This window comes from Strongylocentrotus purpuratus, unplaced genomic scaffold, assembly GCF_000002235.5.
Source record: "Strongylocentrotus purpuratus isolate Spur 01 unplaced genomic scaffold, Spur_5.0 spur5_scaffold_6, whole genome shotgun sequence".
Classification (NCBI taxonomy): domain Eukaryota; kingdom Metazoa; phylum Echinodermata; class Echinoidea; order Camarodonta; family Strongylocentrotidae; genus Strongylocentrotus; species Strongylocentrotus purpuratus.
Window position 1 is genome coordinate 3,339,077 of NW_022145612.1, and position 24,171 is coordinate 3,363,247.

Consider the following 24,171-nt stretch of genomic DNA (forward strand, 5'->3'; position numbering starts at 1 on the left):
TACAATGTGTGCAATCATTCAGAGCTATATTCTTGATTAGTAAGCCCTTTCCGAGCTACATTAAAATGTAAAATAGGTAGGCTCCCTGTTTCATCTCAAAGACCTTTGAATTATTAATATTCAAGAGAGCAAAATAGACTTTACCGTTCCTAAAATAGAGTTTACCGTTCCTAAAGTTTCACAGTCTTTACCTTTTTTCAAGTACTCTTTCTTTCCATTTTTGCGTTAAATAAAAGGAACTTTTTATATTTGATAGAGTGGCAAGTGACATGACTGAGAGAAGGTGTGGCATTTTTAACTTACTAGAGACGACACGGATTATGTAAAAAGGCTAAAATACATTGATGTAGACATTTTAAATAACACTTTTACGAGATATAATCCAACTTCGAGAAAAAATATCTTGAATTCGAAAACTTGGCAAAATCATTTCACTTGAGTATTTCAGACTTTGACAGCGGACATCCTTGTTAAGGGGTTGTTGACAAATTATCAGCTCATTCACTTACCTATACTGACGATATTTCATAATTTGCTTTATGTTGTGAACATCAATTGGCTTGTCTACTTATTCACTGGCGTACTTTACAGTTACGCAACACATATGCTTATTTAGGATCCTAAGTGTCAGGGCACGCGGATCGGCGTGGATCGGGGGATCGAGTCCCCCCCCCCCCCCACCCACTTTTTTGAGAAAGCATGTTAAAGAGAAATAGAAGGAAGGAAAGAAAAAAGGAATAGTGACCTGCCAGTGTCACAAATGAGTTATCAAAATATGCTCATCTGATCGTAATGAAATGCCTAAAACCCCGGGACTTCCGGAGCCTCTGCCCCCTTTACCCCACCAGGGGCGCTAAGGCGGGCCTCCTGGATATTCATCTGACCGTAATTTAATGCCTAAAACCCATGAGCTTCGGGGCGCTTTGCCTCCTTTATCCCACCAGGGGCCCTTAGATGGGCCCCTGGATGCTCATCTGTCTGTAATTTAATGCCTAAAACCCCTAAGCTTCCGGGGGCTCTGCCCTCTGGATCCCGAACCAATTAGTGACCTGTCAGCCTCCCAAACAAGGTAAAATATGCCCATCTGACCGTAATTAAGCGCCTAAAACACCCCGAGCTGACACCCGCCGGGGCTCTGCCCCTGGACCCCACACCAATTAACACTCCACCCGCTACACTCTACCTGATCGTAATACTTTAGCCCCCGCCGCCCCCCTCCCAACTTTGAGAAACGATCCGCGGGGTTGATGATTTTTTTTCTTCCCCCAAACGTTTTTGCTCATTTTAATACGCCACTGTCTATTATTTCAGTAGTAAATGTTAGATGATTCCTTTACTGTTGGATTCTTTTCGGTGTACGGTCACGTGATCTAGACTATAAGCAAAAGTGTTTCATCAGTGGTAGTAGAAAGGTTCACTATTGCTCGATGTGGCGGATAAGAGACCATTGCAGTCAATTATTGATATTGGTAAGGGTGCAAGGAACATAGATTCTAAGCGGAGGGCTGAGACTTCGTTTGCAACAACTTGCAATCATTGATGTTATTTCACCCCTCTCTCTTTTTCTTTTAATTCTACATTCGCTTGGATGGTGAAAGAGATGGTGCTATTGGCGAGCGAGTCACGTCAATATGATGAGAAATGGGGCATCGACGTTGAACTGTATGTGAACTCACCCGTCTCCCTGATTCACCGATGTGCTTTACTCGAGGGGTATGTGTGCATTCGAACTATCGTCCGAAAAATGTTATCGGTGGTGAATATCGATCACAAGTTTGGATTAGAGTGATGATACATCACACACAGCAAGGGCAACATGACACTGCCTATCAAATAAAACACGTGGATTCTTTGCATAGACTCAGGGGCTACCCCGAAATAATCATCAAAAGAAAATGTCTCGCTTTCAAACACTCAAAATTTAAAGTTTCCAGATGGATGGGACCGAATGTTTCTAATCTTCGCGAGGGTGGGGTCATAGATAGAATAGAGCGAACAGGTTGACGATCTGAGAGGGTACGAGCAACCACCTCTGTCTGAGGAGTATACCACTAACGGTGCTGATTAAACAATTTGGATACGGCTGATTTTCAACCAATCAACGTGCGACCCTACTTCGCTTGTGTGTTTTGTATGCTCTCTTCTTTCTCCCTCTTTTCCCCCTCCGTCCTTCGACTTCGAATTGCACAGGCCATTTTTTAAATGTATTTCTGACAGACGCTGAATAAAAAGGTAGATGGGATGGTTGAAGCGGTCACACATTTTGCGGATAAAGAGGTGGAAACGTCAAGCCAAGAGTCTTGCGTAGATATCAAAATAGCGTCCACAACTGTGGATACCATTGGAAGTCAATTTAAAGTCGCTTTACCCCTAACTTGGAAACTTCATGAAAAACATTGTACTGTGGATGATTCAGAACTATGATGAAGCTCTGGCTTTAGCTCAACTTATCAGGGTCGCTCAAACGGTGGTTATCGATGAGGCTCGCGGTAGGGAGGGGGAATGTAAATCCACGAGGTATCGGAAGTTGAGCAAGTGGATCAATTTTGAAAGCCCAGGGAGATTCTCTGACGAACATGGTTCGCGCGGACATGGTAAAGTGGCTCACGGTACAGATTACCACGGTGTTGTGTCTCATCGCATTGACACAAGCCTGTCACCCGGGCCGGTCCGGTAAGACCTCACATCGGCCCCGGAACAGGACCCCGTTACAATACAAGCAGAGAGTGCCCAACATATCGGAAGACACATTTGGTGCCAGTGGGCCTCCTGAAGGGAGAATCAACAGGAATGATGAACGATTCAACACACTATCTCCAAACAATAACGATGATATTGTATTTAAGGATGAAGAAGGCACGGGTGCAGATCGCCTCATGACACAGGTAAGTTGCCCTTGCTTATATCAACCTGAACTTTAAGCTTTTCACATAAAATGTTCAAAGTCTAGTAAATATTTAGAAGAAACCAAGATAAAAAATAAAGATAAAATTAACAACATAGAATATACTTATGATTTACATGCGTATTTATATTTTGATCAATAAAAAAGGCAATAGAATGGTTAGAAACAAATGATACCGAAAGCCAGAAGACTCAGAAAAGACATAATTGAATATTATCACATGCTCATTTTCATATTTTTACGCCCGGCGAAAATGATCGTAGGAGATTAACACATTGCGAGAAATTCATCGGCGGCAAGATTTATGATACAACATCAATTATTTTTGTGGGTTAATGCATGGTGGTGCTTAAGGCTAGGCGCTGCTCGAGACGCCATTAATACAACGTCTTTTACTATCACTTGGAAGGCGATCCAGTCCCATGTGTAATACTGTTCGTCTTCCATCCAAATATCCAAATCTTTTTCTCAGACACTCCTTTTTGTTCTGTAAGGAAACTAGTGCAATGCTATCAGAAAGTCACCTTATCTCCTTATATTCTTCATTTGTAATGTCGACATTCTCATTATCACGATTGCATATCTCATTGAGAACAAAATGACAACAATAACAATTGTTAGGCCTATATTATATACACTGTTGCCATAAAGTTGGAATAATCTTCCTTACCTCTTTTTATGAACTGTATTAATATCATATATTCTTGATGTATACAGTTTAAATCTTCTCAGAACTATATCTATCAAGAACAAAACTACAAAACCAAAGCTGTCAGAATAATTTTATATAAAAGAGGGTAGACAAAATTATAAAAACTTTAGGGACAACAGTGTGTGTGCGTGTGTGTGTATGTATATATATATATATATATATTTACACATACATACATATATAATGTGCATGTGTGTTAAGCATTGAAAACGGATCGAACCATTTATAGCGCTCCCCGGATTTTAAGTACTGCGCAATATTTTGTACTAAATTTAACACGAACTATCTTTTTTTCCCCTCTTTTTTTTTGTTGACTACACGTTGTACACTGACATCTAAATACCAGGCATGCACATGTAAGGCTTACAGGTCAAAATCCGACTTGTCCCTGATACCTAATATGTAACGTATAAAGTCTGCTGATCAAACGATTTAATGACTGTTTACTTGTGATCAATTTCGGATAGCCGCGTGCGTAGCGGCAGATATATCAGGCAATCATATCCCCCATTCGTTTGGATTTTGAAAAAACCTTGATCTCATGAATACCTTTCCGCAGAATACGATTAACGAGATGATTAGATGAGACAACGCTTGATTATGTATGTTGTAAATGTTTAGACGGTGAAATGTATTTTGGCGTTTTCAAAGTGTTTAAGAAGTACACCGTCTACATCCATGCGAAGATGTAGAACGATGTCTTCTTTGTACACAGACTTAAGTCCTTAAGTCACTGGGACTTTTTTCACACTAATGGTTCGTCTTACTTGTCAAAGTTTGCTTAAGTGATCACAGGTTAGAGTCGCGCAATGGGCACACAGTTTATGGAAATCAAGATGTCAAAATATTTTGCCTGCTTCTCAAAGCCCAAGCCTTTGTTCCCCCAAAAGCTCAGTCATTATGCGGGGAGTTAGGGCCCGTGAAGTACCTGCATTGGGTGTACTCTCTAAGGTATAGTAGCCTAGCCTTTTGAGCTTCTTAAACCAACATTCTCTGCATAGAGCTTCCCCTTATTAGCATCTGAGTGATACATCACCACTCGATGTCACCCAGGCGAAATCAAAACGTTACAGGCTTGTTCATACTTGGTCATGTTTGTATGAAATTACAACGAGGCAAACCGCGATACTGAATTCTCAAACCTTCATTCCGAACGATGAAATCGAAAAGTTTACTCTAAAAAAGAAAAAAAAAAGAAGCCTTGCCGCTTTAGGGAGAGAATGATGAGACGAATATTGTGAGAACGCTCCCTGTGACCTAGTATTAACTTCTAATGGGTGCAAGGATCGTCTGAATGTTACTTCTATTGTGAGGTTCCCACTTGCACTTGAAAAACTTCGCATAACCCACAAAAGACGAAATGGTTGAATAGAAAAGAAAATAACAGTATTCTGAGACGATTTCTTCGACTGAAAACTCCCCCGTCCTTTTTTGGATCATTTCATCCTTTCTCTCTCTTCTTTTTTTTTCCTGTCTGTCTCTCTAAAGTTTCTGCCCGCTCTGAGGCATGTTACAAGGGGCGGAATAAAACCTCAAACTAATGGGCCATTCGAACTCCTGTTGCGGTTCCGTGACAATGAAAACTGCAAATAAAAGCACGAAAATCCAAACAACTTGAATTCAGAATTGGGACGTGTAAGGCGGGCAATGTAACCGGAGATTGCACTGGTGGATCGCTTCAGGCTCAACGTACACGCTCTTTTTAGTTTGGCGTCATTGCAGCAAATTGTTGGCAGTATTAACGTTCAGTCACTATCCCTGCAGGAAGGGAAAAAATAACATCGCGACGAAAAGGTGAAAACCATACTAAAATGACCTTTTCTGATATTTCCCTCCTCTCTTTACTTTGATGATTGGAACGGGCGTGCGAAAATTTACTCATAAAACAGCGAAAGGGCAAGTTATAGACCGTGTTATCACTAAATGTGACGCTGAAATGTGAAAAAGTAATTTAATTTTCCCTGTTTTCAACACAGTCATCTTTGGTTCATTTCACATACTGTCTATTTCCAAAACATGTAACAGTATTTTATATTTTAAAAAAACTCTATGTCTATCTAACTTCTTTGTCTGATTAAGTATTTTAGGGGTGTGGAATAAAAAAGCAATAAATATATTCTCCTGAAGTTAATGGTCCATTTAGCTCCTTTATGGTTTTAGATTTAATCAATAAAATGATATTTCGTTTGTATTATAGGTCGCCAGTCTGATTGGTATCACTATTAAAGCTTCTACCTTAATTGAATCGTAATTGAACGAAGTAGAGATAAGTATCAGGTAACACGGTTATACGGAATCTTTCGAAATGCTTAATTCTATTGTGTTTGGGCATGATGTACAAGCGTACTAAAATACTGCGACAGTTAATGACGAGCATTTTAGCATTTTTTCAGAGTACAAAGTAATTAGGCCTTAATTTGGGACGAAGAATTTCTATTTTTTTCTTCGTGCAAGTTTAAAATACTCTCTGTCTTCTGTTTACGTTTTAATCATTTCCATAAAATTGTTTGCCTTCTAATTTATCTACAGACTAATGCATTCGTTAGTCCTATCTTTTCTTTTCCTTTTTTTTCTTAAACTCTTTCAAATATCTTCAGAGGATAGGCATGTAAAAATATATATTCAAATGTTGACGTTAATGGGTCATTAAATGAAAATTATAACATTTTTGTGAACGGCCTTTTCAATAATCTACCGAATTCCTTCTCCTAAATTCAGTTATTCTGCATTTAGCTTGAATAGAAGTGAAATGAAATGACAGGAGAGTGGGCTTTGTCACAATCACAGTTTTTCAGAGTGAACCTGGCTGACAGGATTCTTTTCATTTCGATGTCGTGATTGTGTACAATGTATTTCAGCTTCGTTTGAACTGAAATACTACCTTCCTGCACACCGTTTGTAGCTGAACGTTCGTGCGTTTACCTCGAACGATGCAGGCCATGGCGTTGTATAACGTAGATATCGTCTCTTCCATTCACGATGGTGGAGGAGAAAATATCGTAAGTAATGAAAGGAAAACAGGAATTGGGTTTGTCGGGATATTTGAAACTCGTAATTAGAGTGATGGAGTGGCGCGCAATCCGCTGCAGACACACACTGAACATGAGTTTCCGTGAAAGAAAATTGTAGATTCTGACACGGACAAAAGGAGGGAAAGGATTCGTCTGAGCATCGGTGGAAGCACCGAATTCCGACGGTTAAAAGTAAACGTTCTCTTTTACCCTTATATGGAGCATTGTGTCTGTTGTGGCAAGATGAGTGACGAAAATACACGATGAACCCATAATACGAACTTTTGATTGGTGTGAAATTTTTTGATCTTGTCCTTTGTTTCAAGATGGAGGGAGGTCTGGTTGCAAAGTGAATCGATAGGAAGAAGGAATTAAGAGAAAAGTGAGGCAGAGATATTCGAGGAGAAGGGGTGGAGAGAGTATGACGACAAGCTGGAAATATACTACTGCACATACGAAGAAAATTTAGAAATGGCATAGGGCATACTAAGATGGACATTTGATATATATATATATATATATATATATATATGAGAGAGGGAAAGAGAGGAAGAAAAAGAGACGGACAGAGACGAAAATTATTGATGAGTAATGGAAATTACATAGAAAAGTTTAGAAAGGGAAACGGGTAATAGATGTCAATTAACAACATTTGCAAGAGGGCAAATAAAGAGGGGAAAAATTAAAGTGATTCCTATTTGAAATGAGTAAGGTTGGATCAAACTGATTTGAAAGTCAGATCACATCTTTCTAAACACACCTGTCTAGACCTAACAGCCTAAGGGTATCTGGACACACATCACAATACTCATCGAACCGCGAGTAATTGTAAAGGCTTTGTACTCCTAATATTCTTGTCATATTTTTAGCTCGAGCAATCATGGTCTGTGCAATATTTTGGATATCGTCGACTTAATCGTGCCTTTTAGTGGTCATACCGTAAAACTAAAAGTGTACTGTCGATCCCTTGTTTTATTTTGTTATTATTCATCTACCAAATCCTACATGCATTTCATGTAAATTCATAATATTTATTATATTAGTTTTAAAATTACATAGCCGTTTCTCCTTTATCAATATTTACATAGACGTATACTTGTATAAAGTCAGTTCACATTCACAAAGGAAATATTACTTTGGGCAAAATTACCTACAAATAAATGATCTGTTCACATGGCCGATATTTAAGCAAAAGAAAGTAATCCCCTACATTTTTGCAGAGAAAAAAAAAAAAAAATTAAGAGACGTCGTTATGGAGTACAATAAAACGGATTTTAAGAGATGAAATCTATAAAAGAGAACCTTTTTTTTTATAACCAAAGGATACTTAGAGGGACATGTGCCATTTATTCATAATTATTCTGTAGTATTAATGTAGAATAAGTTACGATTTCACATAATTGGACTTCTCAGATGTAATTCGAAATAAAGTACGCTTCGTAATGCTTTGAATATATATTTTATACCGTTTAATATATGAGTTTCCTTTAAACGATTGTATCAAAATGTTAGACTTTGAACATTTGGCTCGGACTTCTATCGTCGATTCGGCGTCGTGAAGGACTTTTTTTGTCATTTCACATCGATAATTTTTCACTTTATCTCAGTTTGTACTTGAAAAAAGATAAAGTCGAGTAGAATAAATCGATAACAGAGTTCATGGACACTGTTCTTCCACTGACAAATAGATAACAGATATACATGTGTAGGCCTATTATTATTATTATTATTATTATTATTATTATTATCCTCATCATCATAACCACCATCAAAATCAGCATCATTATAACGAACCCTTAATCCTATATTTTGAAGATTGAGACCGGTATAAACAACCATATACTACTACTACTACTACTACTACTAATTGTAATACTGATACTACTACTACCACTACTACTTCTTATCCTATTTCTACAATTACTACTACTTCTTCTACTACTACTACTACTACTACTACTATTCCTTTTCCTCCAAATACAACTATTATTACTAGTAATAGTAATGATACTGCTGCTACTACTACTGTTACTACAAATACTACTTATAGTATTGCTACTACTCGTAGTTATGGAAAAAACAATAAATAATCACAATATAGTGGTAGTAGTACAATGTAGTAACAGTAGTAACAGTATTAGAAATCGTGGGGCTTCTTAAAAATCGTTTAGGTCCATCAAGCATGACGTTCATAGGGCTATACATATTAAATAGATATATATATATAGAGAGAGAGAGACAGAGAGAGACAGAGAGAGAAAGAGAGTGAATACAACAGCACGTATTATTATTATTATTATTATTATTATTATTATTATTATTATTATTATTATTATTATTGGTAGTAGTAGTAGTAGTAGGCCTAGTAGTTGTAATAGTAGTAATGGTAGTGGTAGTAACAGTATGACACAAAATGACATCATTGGTAGTAGCCCGTACTAATACCTTTTAATGCCTGTTCTATAAACCAAGATAGAATTAAGGTTTGTGATAAGTTCTCTTCAGTGTAAGATATTTTTTGATGCTCATTTGTCACATACAATGAAAACGAAAAGAGAACGTGAACTTATATGAATATTCACATCTATATACTGCTGTCTTAAAATAGTAGTTAAAGTTTGTTAAAACTTATATGATTAATAAAACAAAACAAATTAGATATGATGATATCATATTATTATATGCTTTTATTTGAAGACATTAAAGGAACAGAACGTAAAGTATATGTTCCTTCAGTGAAATCGGCACGTTATTGACCTGTATTATGTATTTAATCTTAGTAAAGGGGTTAACTTTACAGCTAAAAAGGCGTCAACATTAACGAACAAGCGCTGTAATATTGTAATACGGACTTAGCGTATCAGAAAAAATAGAATTATGACCATTTAGAGTTACAGCAATTGCTGTGTGCGTGTGTGGGATTACATGCGTTAGAATAAATGTGTTTGTATGTGCGTACGTGTGTATGTGTGTGTGCTGGCATGTGCGAGGTCCGAGCCAGAAAGTGAATTTAGACCCATTGTTTAATTACTATTAAGCATTCTTTTACAGCAGTTTCGAATCATCCATCCAAAGTGTTTCGGACATCAACATATTGAGATTAAGGTCACATAACAAGTACTGGCTGAAGTATCTGTCCGAGAAAACAAAGACTTTTAAAGGTATTTAAAAAAAAATTAAAATTGCGGTTCAAGGGTTTTGGGAGCAAAAATATCCATTCAATATTGTTTAAATATTGCCTTCAGAGGTTTAGATGGCAATACTTCAACCTAAATTCGCAAAAAAGCCTTTCAAGAAAATTGATTTGGATCCTTGCACAGTTCAACCTCTTCTCCTTTAAACTAAGAATAATAACTAGTATATAGTAGCCTACCTTTAGGGCTCCTAAAAAAATTAGCATTACATTGGAAAGCATGATAGTCGCTAATGTAACTAGTACCAGGGCAACCAGGCAATATATCTCAGTGTTTTAGTCAATATTAAGGCCTTAACACTATTTCGATTTTAATACCATTAAAGGAATTGTGTATCTTTGCCTAAGATTCTAAACAAAATTCTGGATTTAGCTCATGTTGCAATCATAATTATAAACCTTTAGGTCAGTCAGGAATCCCATGACCTTTAAAAGCCGATCGCCTGTCTGAATATCAACATTTTATGATTGGAATTAGAAATGTCCAAAGCTGTTTGCCAAACGGTTTTGAACAGTTTGTTATAATACTACAGTCTATTGGGGGAAATGAGTGTGGTAAAACTGATCACTCAAAGATCTTACTTTTTTAAAGCACTTCATGATTATTTTTAAGCGCACCTTTTTTATTACATTACATCATATCACAGACACTGATAAACACGTAGGTCCATGCATCTCAGATTTGTAAAACTGGAAACATTGTTTTAGAAAATGCCTTATGATGACACCCGGTCGAACTGCTATATACTTCACTATCGGTCTTTTATTGGCAAATTATGTCTTACATCTAACATTCCTTTCACAGCTGATGTCAATATTTTTTATACGGCAATAATCTAATAAAGATTTCAGCAAAGATTTCGATCGTCTAACACTATTAACAATGTTTAGAGTACAGCATGGGCCAATTTGACACGTTGGGGATTAACAGAGACGATAAAAGGGGGATCATTATCACCGCTCTGTGTTAGAACGAAGCAATACAAATGTTTTGCTCCGAAAACTATAAATAGGCCAATAAGTCAACACAGTCGGACTTTGGTCTTGGAAGACCAGGTCGTAATTAATGACATGGAAGCGATAAAACGGTTACATGTGATTGTAACGGATCATAAGCTATTGAGCAACAATGGTGACTGAAATAATAGATGTAGAAGGGGATATCCACCTGGAGAACCATGATGGTACGCTCGGCAGGTATACGTCAATTAATTTATTACATAGTACTGTAGAGGTGTTGGTCTAGTGGTCGTCACCGGACTGTGGATCACATGGTTCGAGGTGCAAGTCCCTGCGCGACACATTATGTCCTTCGGCAAAACATTAATCAATATTTATCACTCTCCATCCAGGTGAGGTTAACGCGTACTGGTAAGAACGTATTCCTTGAATGTTGCCAGCGCTTTAGGGTTATAATAATAATTTTTATAGGTGTATTGGTCATCATGTAGGATAGATATGTGCCCAAAATAAAATGTAAAAGTAGCTAGTATTATAATACATTATAAAGTAATAAGGAGCCAATATTGCAATTGACTAACGACAAGGGATCTAAATCTTGAAACAAGCTGCGGTTGTCCAACACCGTTACTGCTGATCAGGCAATACTCACAAATGATTTTAATATATTTTGTTCTAAAAAGCAAATATCAAATCTCCTTGAATACACTGTATATCTAACGGAAAAAGAATTCTGAAAGCTAGTTCTAAATTTTGAAATACAGAGCAGTGGAATATGTTCTTTGATTCATGCCGTATTAATGAATATAAAAAAAAGCTAGCAATAAATTTTGAATAGTGTAAAGTTAGTTTACATATCACCATTAGAAGTAGACAAACTATAAACTTCCCACTGTATTATTGAGAGCGTTATTTCACAAAGCTTAGTGTCGTTAAATCCAATGAAAACCTATAAACTGAAATGTTAAATGTCAATTTAAAAGGGCCGAGGAGTGACCACTCTTTCAAAATGTCAGATTGTTTCTTTTAACCTGCTAGATTCAACCTTTATAGTGTTGGATCCAGCACGTTCAAAGTGTTAATCTACCATTTTGAAAGAGTGGTCACTCCTCGTCCCTTTTAAATTGTGATTTAACATTTCAGTTTTTAGAGTATATTAAAATATCCGATTACTTTGTAATCATGATAATAATATTATTTACATTTATTACGGACTCCTCATCATTATGGCTGTTGAAAAGTATCAGTTTGAAAGTAGTTATGCTGTTAAAATTCAAGTATATAAGTTGCTTATTTCGTAATTGGCAATATCTTCTACAATAATCAACGGAATAGTAAAATTGTCACTAACTAATTAACGTTCAAATTAAACGTAAGATATTTAATGATACAACTTTTCAAAATTTTAATAAACAGCTGTTGTGAAATATTGCAAGTACACTCAAGACATGAATTTGTACAAAGTGTATAAAGTCAAAATGACTGCCTTTGTTAACGTAGACAAAACAACATTTTGTTTAAACGGAGCTCATAAAAAAGCAGTACTTGAGTTAAGGTGGAAGTTAAGTGGATGGCAGGAGTGTTTGTGTAATGTGTGGGCCGCTATGTATTTATTCGCAGCAAAGGGGGCCGGCCCTGCACTTGACATTCTTCAATTCATCTTATGAGCCAGTCAATGAGTGATGTATGTGAGTTCGTGTGGGTGTGTGGGTGGGTTGGTGGGTAAGTGAGTGTGTGTGTGGGAGAGCGCCCATACAAAAAAGAAACATCTAGAGAGATAATATCCTAGATTTATCAATACTGTTTTGTATTTTCCTTAATGATAATGATAATGATAATCTTTCAGACAGAGAGAGAGAGAGAGAGAGAGGGGGGGATCCAGGCTCGGACAATTATTATTATGCATAAGAGGTCGAGGAGGATAAGATAGCTAAAAAGACAAATGCAAACATGAAATATATCAGAAAAAGACATTAACATAAACAAAGGCACAAAAAGGAAGGAAAGAGAGTGATGGTAATTAAATAGAAATGTTGCATAAGAAAGATCTTGATAAAATTAAAACAAATTATGTTTCTTGTGATTCATATTCTATGATAAAAACAATCTTACATTCAGTTAAGTACCTGTTACTATAATCACATCATGACAAATAGTTATTGCATGCTTTACATATCAGTCTCTGACTGATAGGGCTGACTTGACTTAGGAAGGGAGATTGTATTCTTTCCAATCCTCATCTGCCTAAGAGACTGATCTTTGCCCGTTACACAGGTCTTTGAACGTAAGTAATCATCGCTTGCCCCCGTATCCAGGGATTAATCCCACTACTTCGTGTTAAGTACCTGCAGACAGACAGAGATCAGCGAAAAAGACGCATTCCCTAAAGAACATTTACAGCCCGTCTGTGTATATTCCCCTTAGTTAACTCCCACACCGAGGACCTTGTTATGAAAATTAATTATGAAATTTCAGTTGCGCTAATCTGGCAAACAAGTATTTGCTATTTAGGTGTGTATTTATTAGTCTTTTTGTTCATTATTGATCGATGCATGTTGACATGAATATATCCTCAAACAAATGTATTTGTTGATCATCTTCCTTCATCTGCAAATAAAATTGGGAAATCATTCATCACCGATACAAATGACATTTTATTGTACCAACATTGACTTTTACGTCATCTTACACTTCGTTGAAAATGACCTTGTAACTTTAAATAATTTTTCTCTTTCGTATTCGTTTTATTCTTTATATAATCGACGAATAATGCTCAATTCAAATAAAAGAAAATGAAATTCATTTTGAAGAGAAAAAAAACCCCATAATTGTAAGTGTTTTTTTCAAGAGAGGATCTTTAAAAGGTCTCCGAAAGTAAGTAATATCCACGAAATGATTACAATTTTTGTTTTGCAGTGGCTGCACCTTATTACTTTACAGGAATTATTGAGAGGAAAGCTAGCCAATCTTTCCAATATAAACATTGGAAAATCACTCTTGATATTTTAACTTCCAATATACTTATATGAATGATACCTTATTTTGATTACCTACGAATTTCTAAGAGCATCATGTTGTATGGGGGTATTGAAATTTGGGTGTATGCTTCTCCATTATTTGCTACCTATAAGGCTTAGGGCTCATTTGGTTTCATTTGATTTTAATCGTTAAACAATACTTGATAATCATCAATTAAAAAAAGATCTACCCAGTAACGTGGATAAATCAGACCTGATGGGTAATGCAGAGGTTCTGGCACAAACTTCATTTAAATCATATATATGGCATTATTCTGACATTGACATGATTAATCTAACTTGTAATATTTGACATCCATAAAAATGACAAAATATCTTCATTAATAATAATAAATTAATTGTGCCCTCTTGTTAGCGTTCACTCCGTCACACCGTAACTTTCCTAGAGCTCCAACATTTAATAACAAGTACCATATTATTGTCATCATCGCATTCAAAGTGCCTGCATGTGCACCTACTCACATTATTTTGTTGTTTTAATGACTCACTTGTACATTTTACATACACAACACTCAAAATCCATTTCTTTTTAACCTGAGTAGTATATTATGTAGTTAAAGCAAAAGTGCAATTTCACAAGGGATTGTCTGCTGAGAATGACTGACAAATTACTTATATATCACTGTATACGAGCGTGTCATTTACATGTAAGTGATATATATTAGATTTGTGATGGTGAACGTTTAGACATTTAGTATTCTGAAAGAAACGAAATTTCGAAAATTCGAATGAGATTTTCATAAATTAGCGTTAAGAAAGAGGGGTTCAGTACACACATTTTGGTTTGTTTTTCTTTCCTGTACTAGATTGACAGTCTACGTTTTAATGGACGGGTGGCTACAATGCTTCCAGTCAACCACAAAATGCAATAACGCCCGCCTCAATACCTCAACACAATACCCTAATGCGCGCAAATAGGTCCCCTTTCCGGATTTTGATGACAAATTGTAGGGAATGTTTTTTTGACAATTTCACTCTGGCTGTCTGACATACTTCGGCTTTTAGCGTTAGCATTTGCCCAACAATTACTATTCCATGGCAATCACCTCTTTTCTTTGAGTTTCACACCAATAATATGAGGTTCGTCGTGTATAGAATATCGACAAAAAAGTTATGGATTTTGAGGTCATAAACTCAACAGGCAGCTTTAGGCATTTGAAATGCACGTGTTCGTGTATTTTGTGTGTAATATATGCATTGATTGGAGAAAATAACCATCTTTATTTCAGGTTGTGAAATCAAAGAGATTTTCAGCTATATACCTTAGGTCGTAGAAAAATTAACAAATTCGAAAATGTTAGGTTTAACAGTATGGTTACAGATGCATGCAATAATATAATTATACAGGCCACGAATCCACACCATTCCCCATTTAGGATCTACGTTATAAGTGTATACAAATAGTATTTGTAAAATATTATCTAATTATTTATTCTAGAATTAATATATAATTGTCTATTTCAATGTTTGTATTTTATAAATTACCTAATGCGCGTGATAGGACCTCAATTTCTGTTATACTTGGATTTTATTCTCTTCGTTTCACCACGAAATTGGTTTCGTAGTTTTGCGTTTTATTACTCACATGAGCTTCCCATTAATCTTCCTTATTAAATGCTTGTTCAGGAGAATAAAAACTTCTTCTATAATACAAATATCCTACATTTCCCGAAACACCTGTTGGGCATGCGTGCTTTACAGCAAGATATGAGCAGTTATACTGACTGAGTTTATTTTACGTTTGAAGATGCCGCGCCCTGGTCATGTTGGCGGCTCCTCTACACCGCCTCGCCCAAGCAAAAAGACCTCGTACACGACACCACAATTTGTATAATCCATAAAGTAGTGTACATTAGAGACTGACAGAGAAAAGAATAAATTTCTGCCTGTTGACATATGCAGGCTGTTGAACCTGTGAGTTTGTAAAGAGAAAGACACTCGAAGAGCATTTAACGATATTGAGTGTGTATTTACTCCTCTTTCATGAAATGCCTCTGTGCTTTTCTTTTCTGGTGTTCCTTATTCCAACTCGGTTTCCACTCGATCACGTTCAAGTACACAGTTTATCACTTAATCTCTGTCTCTTAAAGTAGACTTATTTTCCTTTTCTTGTCGATCCTTAATGGAACGATTGTGAGGCGTTCTCTCTATTTAGTACTCGAGTACTCTCTATTTACCGTTAAAAGATCACACCTAGCTTCAAATAATCGGGCAGACACTTGGGAATTAGATCTGGTGTTAAAACAGCTGCAACGGTGGAGCAAGCACGAACATTCAGAACCCGAAAAATACTTTTTGAAAGTCCGTCAAGCAATTTTATGTCATTAATGTGTGTTTTCAAGCTTGTTTAATGTTTGCAAACTTGCGTCCCAGTGGTGACAACACTTGAGGTGTTTTGTGATGGGGATGAGTGCAAAAAAATAAGTTCTATCCGTCGTTATGCCCCGGAAAGTAGGGATGACCCTTTTAAAGTATAGTCTACTCTGATTATCCCTCTTTTCTGTATGTTTAATTCAACCTCCTTTCCCCTCTTTTTTTTCTTTCTTAAATTTCAGGACGGTAGCTATCATGATAAAGCTGTAAAATATGTTTATCATAATACTTTAACAGTTCTGTTTTGTTCTAGAATCGAGTAGCAGAATGAAAAACATTCACATTTTTTGTAGTAGGGAACAAATAGCCAAGTTTCAATTCACAAAACGGTGACAAACATGACGTGTCGAGATAATTGACAGAAATTACAAGACTTCTTTCGAAAATCTTTTCTCTTGAGGGAAAGAAAAACATCCGATTTACTTACCCTTTGCGACATCAGTATTCAATCACCCTGAAAATTAAAGAAAAAAGTAAAGACCAAGAAAAACATTCAAGTGTTTCTTTGCAGAAAATAAGATTACCCTTTAGGCTATCAACCTAGATCCATTCATCTGAAAGAGAAAACGTTTAAGGTTTGTATGTGACCTACTGTATGTGTTTGTTATACAAAGAGAGCTTATTAGATATAAAATACTCTGCTCTCGGGATACTGTACGAAAGAAAGTTGTTCAACGACTTGCAAAATATGTTAAAAACTCAACCGTTCAGACGTCATTATCTTACTTCCCACCTCTCCCCGAAGAAAAAATAAAATTCCTAATGTCATCAGAATTCCACTCAAGGAACTTAAGGAAACTCAGAGTGGGAAGGAGTTGGAACATGATTTTAATTCAAGGGATTTAAATAGTGCAATTTGGGGTGGGAAATACAGAACAAAAGATAAGTACAATACACAGCCCATGAGCTATATAGAGCAAACGTCGATTATAATGATTGACAGTTGGTAGTGCACCTAGGCTACGTCTACGACTAGAAAAGGATCGTTCAAAGTTGGCGCTATATGGAAAAACAACATAATGTATTAATACAAAAATAGGAAATCTTATCGGATATCATAAGCTAAATCATAAACTATTGACAATAAAACATGAAAGCAACATGTGCATGAATGTGATGTCAGACGTAATGCTTTAGTTAAGAGGAAAAATTACTTTTTTTCAAATTCCTTTATGGTATGTCACAGCCTTTTTATATGTAAATTAGGATTAGGAATTACTAGTAATACATGGCTCGTATTTTTTCTCTTTTCACGAATGGTCTTATAATGATTATAATACAAATAATAGGTTCATTTATATAGCGCAGCCAATATCAATATAATTTACTACGAAAAGGTTAAATTCCAATGGCATTTGAAAGTATATAGTATATTTGTAAAGCGCTTAGAGACATTTGTATTAAGCGCTATATAAAAAAATTAAATATTATTATTATTATTATTAAAGACAATACTAATTTAGAACTTCCCTCAAAGCGAAAGGGTTTGAAAATGGCTTTTAATGACAAAATAACGACCATTAGTTGTCGAATCGACTTAAGTGATTGCAATCACTTAAGCAATAGTCTGATTTGCAGACTCTTTTACGAATGGTTGTACGGTTTGTGCTGCACAAAGAATCAATCAGTTAAATTTTGGCTACGACAAGTAGTGGGTTATTGCAGTAGACAAATGCTCATGTACCTGTTACAGCTCATTTTATGTATGTTGTTACCAAAGAAAAAAGATGTAAGTCAGTCACTCAATAGTGTCTGACAGTGAAGTCTAGAAGGTAAACGGGTTTCCTTGCATAATTTGAATACTAGGACACTGGTAATGTTTAAATTTCACAGATAGGACATACATGACATATTCATAATTCCTGCAAAGTTCTTCAGAATTTGATGTTGGCTGCAAAAGGGACATAGTATCTTTAATACATGGTATCATATTATTACCCCGGCTCTAGCTGAGCTGCCATAAGACGCTACCTACCGGGTACCCATTCACTCCACCTGGGTGAAGAATGGCAAATGTTGATTAATGTCTTGTCAAAGTGTCGCAGCGGGACTCGAACCGCGAACCATGTGATCTACAGTCCGACAAATTAAACACTATTACAAGAAATGTAGGCATTAAGAGTATGTTCCTAAAGGCCTAGGGTAACGGATTTTAAAGTTTTAAAGCAACCATAAGTTTGAAAACTCGAAGCGAAATTGTTGCGAAAAAAGAGAAAAATAACAATGTAAGGTGTTTTTACTTCTCCCTCTCTTTTCTTGCTGATGACTTCACTTCCGTCACTCTGTGTTTGATAAATGCACACCGAGCGATGTAATCCCCTTGGAGGAATGTATTTCAAGTACTTACCATCGCTATCAATAATATTAAAATCTGAATTCATTTACATGTCTTCATCCATGCAATGTCATCATGGACCCTGAGGTGGTGAATTGATTGGGTTATTGACCGAGTCATGACTGGGACTTGACTCTGAAATTTGACAGAGTCCCACCTCTATATTAAAGACAGTTAAATAATTCTTATGGTCTATTTGGATTACTGTTTGAAACTCAATAAGTAATGTCACTTTCAAAACATTGCATGCTCATACTCCCCCTCAACTATACGTCAAAGCTTTTCAATCCTTGATGCCTGTCTCGTTTTGAGAATGTTTTTAAAATGCATATCAAACAACGAAAAGCATGTTGCTCACAAAGAGCACGACACATTTGCATGACAGTTATTCACGCATATGAATTTCGTGTCTCCCGATCAGATAAAAAAAAGTCACAATACTAAAAAGTGAAGAAGGTTTTTGTTGCACTTTTGTTGTTGATGGCTCTTGTACACGCCATGTTATGTCAACAGTTTAATGTTTTCTTCCATTGTAATTATTCGTTGTAAACCACCAGCCAAGTTTGATTTGAATCGATTACCTTTGATACCACTTCCTTCAGCTTGTCAACTGTGTCCCGCCTAGAGGTAACTTTGCGGCTTGCTTCGTGGTTTTCTTATGAATCCAAACTGTGCGACGGTTGTAAGCCAGAAAGTGGCTCGTTGTTATCAATGTTACGCCAAACTGCGCCAATCGCACCTACGACGATTGGTTATGATATTTTTTTAGAAGGCGTTTCACCTCGTATTAGGCTAAATAAGAACATATTGGTTCAGCTCGCTCTTTAAAAAAAAGGTATAACGCTGTTTAGATAGAGTTGGAAATAGTGTATACATTGTTGGGGAAATCATTTTGCGTATTCCACATTTTAAAGTCAATATAGGCGATGGTGTTTATCACATTTTAGACGTATATTGTTCTGAGTTAACATCAAACTATATCTTTATGATGTACGGTTTATATTAATTTTCAATATGGCTCAGACTTCTACGAATCACGATTTTGAGGAATTAATTTTCCAAAATGTTCATTTATTTTCTATTTATCCTCACCTAACTATAAAGAAACATTTGGAAAATATCCTGTTGAAAAGAATTATTGAAATATAAGTTTTTGTTCAAATACAATTTACAGTCTCTTTTTTCTTCTTTTTTTCTTCTTTATTTCAGCGTAAAATGCAGTTTCCTATTCCCAATCTTGTATTTTTTATATATATATTTACAAATATCACCACATGAGACTAATATTTTATCCATCCCCGCAGAAAAGAGATTTACGATAATAACCTAGATTTAAAGAGAAGGTCGAGTTCTGGGGAGAGGTGACAAATAATATGTGAGCGTTATCATTGTAATTATGAAGTATGAAAGAACATGATATAATTTTTCCCCTGAAAAGCATGTCTCTTCAAATGCCTCCATATTCTAAATATGACAATTAACAGTTTAAAAATAAGGTCCCTTTTTTACGCCACATGTTTCCCATAAACATCTTTCTGTGTACAGTGCTTGGTACTTTACCAAGACTGGGCCAAATTTCTCATCATTTTGATGACTCTTAAACCTTGCAGAACACACCAATACTTATATGCTACATGATCAACTTTATCTGATCGACCGTTTCTTTCACATCTCAACTTTATCTTTAAGTTACCATCTCAGAAGTATCAAAATCATCAAGCTGCTCACTTTTAACAGTATCATATTAAAAAAGATAATCGTTTATTAAACCTACTACCATTAACAGGTATGAATATCAATATGTCATATTGATGAAACTATTTTTTACGTCCAGAATAAACATGAGGGACTTTTAAAAGGTTATCTATCCAAGAAGAAATATCACCCCTCCCGCGCATTTTCGTATCTTCATTCCACTGTGATGGAAAGATGTTTTTAATCGGGATCACTTGGGAAAACTAATAGGAGTTTCGCTGTTCCTTTTTTCTTCCCCAACGAAGCCGCCTTTGCCCAAAATCAACGAAGAAAACAAATCGTCAAGTTTACCCTGCAATATCTAAGCTTTCTGTTTGAAATTGGAAATTATGATCTGAACTATAAGCACATCTCAAGTCCAAAACCACCTTCATACTAACGTTTATTTCGTCTCTATTGGGGCACCAGTTAACATCAAATCAATGGTTCAAATAACAGTTTGGAGACATCTTTTAAACCAATTAAAAAAAAATCAAACTCTGATTTTCTATATGACAAACAACAAGAAAATCTGTTAAAAAATCTACATCGGGATAGGCTACTTTGTTTAGGTCCTGCCGAATGCCACACCTCTTCATTGGTTTTCATATTTTATTGTCATATTAATTTATATATTGTTTCTCTTTCTAATTTTACCCAAAAAGCGATGCAAAGACAAACTGAACACGTTAGCCATAAGTGTAATGAACGAATGGCCCGGGATTAAACTTCGCGTGGTAGAGGCATGGGACGAAGACCAACCGAACGTAGAACCGCTCCATGCTGAAGGAAGAGCAGTAGACATCACCACCAGTGACAGAGACAAGAACAAATATGGCGCTCTAGCTCGCCTGGCCGTAGAAGCTGGCTTCGATTGGGTCAACTATGAAAGTAAAGCCTGGGTTCATTGCTCCGTCAAGTCAGGTACGAACAAGAAGCTTTTAAATTTGAAAACGATCGCGAACACTTTTAAAACATAATAACCTCAAGGACAATTTCGTTACTTTGTTGTATTGCCAATATGAATAATGTTGGGATTAAGTACTACGTCACTGTAATGTTAGCAAATCACAGTAGGTGATGCATAAGTCTATTGATATAGTCTTAGTTTGGATTTTGTTTCGAAATATTTGCCAACGTTTTTGTGGATAATTGTTATTAAAATATATCATGAAAAACGGTACCAATAATAATAAGAATATATGGAAACACTCCTTTCCTCAAAGCTACAAGAATGAGTCGTAGCGTGTCATTTTCCGTCTTCTAGATTTGACCCAGATCTTCTAAGATTCAAGCTGAGTGTCCGATAACTTTTGTGAAGGCGACAGTCTATCTCAATGGATTTTGAATTTATCCCAAATCCCGAATTATTTTTTATAAGAATATTGCAGGCAAAGTTGAGAAAAATCAACATTTTGCTCCTCAAAGTTCCCGTAGGTCCCTTGAAATCAGATTATCGGGTCGTTACCCTTTTCATAGAAAAAATTGGGGAAAAGTATTTCGCACAAAATTTGAATGAAAGGATGTGTTTTCAGGTCGTGTAAATATGACGATAAGACCTAAAAATGGGAGCCTGGAATCGTGGCTATTCTTGTTGAGATATGATTGGCGTGTGTGTCTTTGTGGCCTCAGACTTGGTGCTTCTGACACTATTTGCTCTCGTGCCACCATGAACCCAAGAGAGGGTTCTCTTTGACACCGTCCTGGCTAAGATGGTATTATCGTCCTGCCTCGTCTCAGGGAGGTAGGCCACCTGGGACTAGGGTGGCTGACTCCGTGTGACCCCATCATCATATTACTGACCATGGTTGCCTGATCCGAGGCAACCACGATCTTTCAAGTAGACTTCTTTTTTTAGACACTGGCTTTCCCATCCTTCACCTGAGGATTGGTTGCTGATTATAGATAGGATCTGAATCCCCATTCTATAAAAGCAAGCAAAAAAAATTCTTAAAAGCAATCTGTATATTTGCATCTCCAACAACTTAAGTCCTTTGTGCTTGTTATTATAGTGGACAAGGAAATTTGATTGGCAACCAAAAAAAAATTATTAGATCATTTTATCATATAGATATTTACAAATCATTTATTGCCTCAGAATCTTATATTTTTTAAAGTGGTAGATCATTGCGAGTCTGGTAGGCCACATTTGCTATACTGTCATATCTGGGTATACATTTTCAATAGGAACAAGGAACAATGATTGTATGACTTTACTATATATCGGGTTTTTTATAGCAAATGGAGCTAGCTGATGCAATATAATTCCATTACAGAATAGAATGGAAACGAGTTACATTTGGGCATTCTGTACGCCTGTTCCTTATCTTCCTTTCTTTCTCTTTATCCATGTCGTAGAATCTGCAGCAGCCAAGAATTCCGGAGGTTGTTTCCCAGGATTTTCTCAAGCATCCCTCGAGAACGGGCGCACCATAAGTATGTTGGACATCAGGGTAGGTGATGAGGTAGCCGTGGTCAACGATGACGGGGCATTGGACTATAGCGATGTCATCATGATAGTACATAGAAAACTCAACGACAGTACATTATTTTACGTTATAGAGACCGAAGACAAATCAGTAGTACAACTCACGCCACAGCATTTGATATACGTCTCAGAGACGGAGTCTAGCTTCAGCCAAAGTAAAGCCATGTTTGCCAGCGAAGTTCGGACTAATCAATTTGTTTATACAACAGGACAGAACCACGACAGGGGGGTACGGCCGAAGAGAGTGGTCAGTGTAACGACGAGGTTGGGGCGTACGGCTGTGGCGCCGGTGACCAGGCAGGGATCCTTGGTAATCGACGACGTAGCGGTATCATCGTACGCCGTCATGCGTGACGAATGGATCGCGCACGCATCATTCGCGCCTGTCCGGTGGTACAGTTACATCAGGCATAATATGTTGGGTATCGTAGATACAGATACAGGACAAGAACAACGGGTACATTGGTACACCCAAGGACTCTACAAACTCGGCAAATACGTCATGAGTGATAGATTATTTCTAGGCTTTGATGTATAGGTTGACCCCCTTTCTGAACAGTTGGGACAATAAAAACCACTTCACATCACTTGACCGACTGGCTGGAACTTAGAGTGAGAGGGGGTGCAAACATATGATTTGTTTTATTCTGTGACTCATTGTTGTATGTTTGCTGTTGACGGGAATTGTGGGGTAGGAAAAAGGTAGTCATAAATTTCGGTTCAAGCCACAGTTTCAGATAAGGCACACATCGGAGGTAATGTGTTGATACAATAAGACTTTCCTCCATCTATGCACCCCATTGATTAACTAATACATCATTTTACAGTATAACTGTTTGACCTTCTCCATACGGTAAAGACAAATTATACCATACCATATGCAATATTATATATTGTATTATGAAAAAAAGAGAGTTACAATGAACAAAATAATCAATTTACACATTCATGATAAATCATGTAGCCAGCAATTGAATGCTCCTCATATTTTATTCCCTCTGATCCATGTACCTAACCAGAAGCAAGGTAGTGGTCGATATGGGCCATATGCAAAGAGTAGAAGGTCACTTTTAGATGTCAAAAAACATAAAAAACGCATATTTAGGAATACCAGAGTTATATTTTCCAGACTGTTAAGATATTGATGTACCTTTTATTCTTGTTGATGCTGCATTAAATGCAGTGGTGTTCAACATCAGCTAACAATCATTGTCGGTCTGTACGAGGAAAGACGTATCCTCTGTATTCATACTGTGCAGTCATTCCTCCATGTATGTTAGGGCCCCTTGCAGCGAACCACACATTGATAAATATTGTCTGGTTGGCATGTAGGCCAAACAAACGAGAACTGTCTATATTTTGCATAAAGTCATATGTCATGTTACTTGCTTTCAATATAGAACGTATGTATTTATTCGGCTT

The 24,171-nt window shown here is 36.6% G+C and overlaps 1 protein-coding gene across 1 annotated transcript; it reads left to right on the plus strand.

The window, feature by feature from the left end:
• Positions 1 to 2,418: 2,418 nt before the first annotated feature.
• On the plus strand, positions 2,419 to 23,287 carry hh (hedgehog). Its single transcript, NM_001012702.1, is given in 3 exon segments — positions 2,419 to 2,885; positions 20,927 to 21,185; positions 22,620 to 23,287. Coding segments are annotated over 3 exon segments (1,236 nt in total). The 5' UTR covers positions 2,419 to 2,576.
• The last annotated feature ends 884 nt before the right edge of the window (positions 23,288 to 24,171 follow it).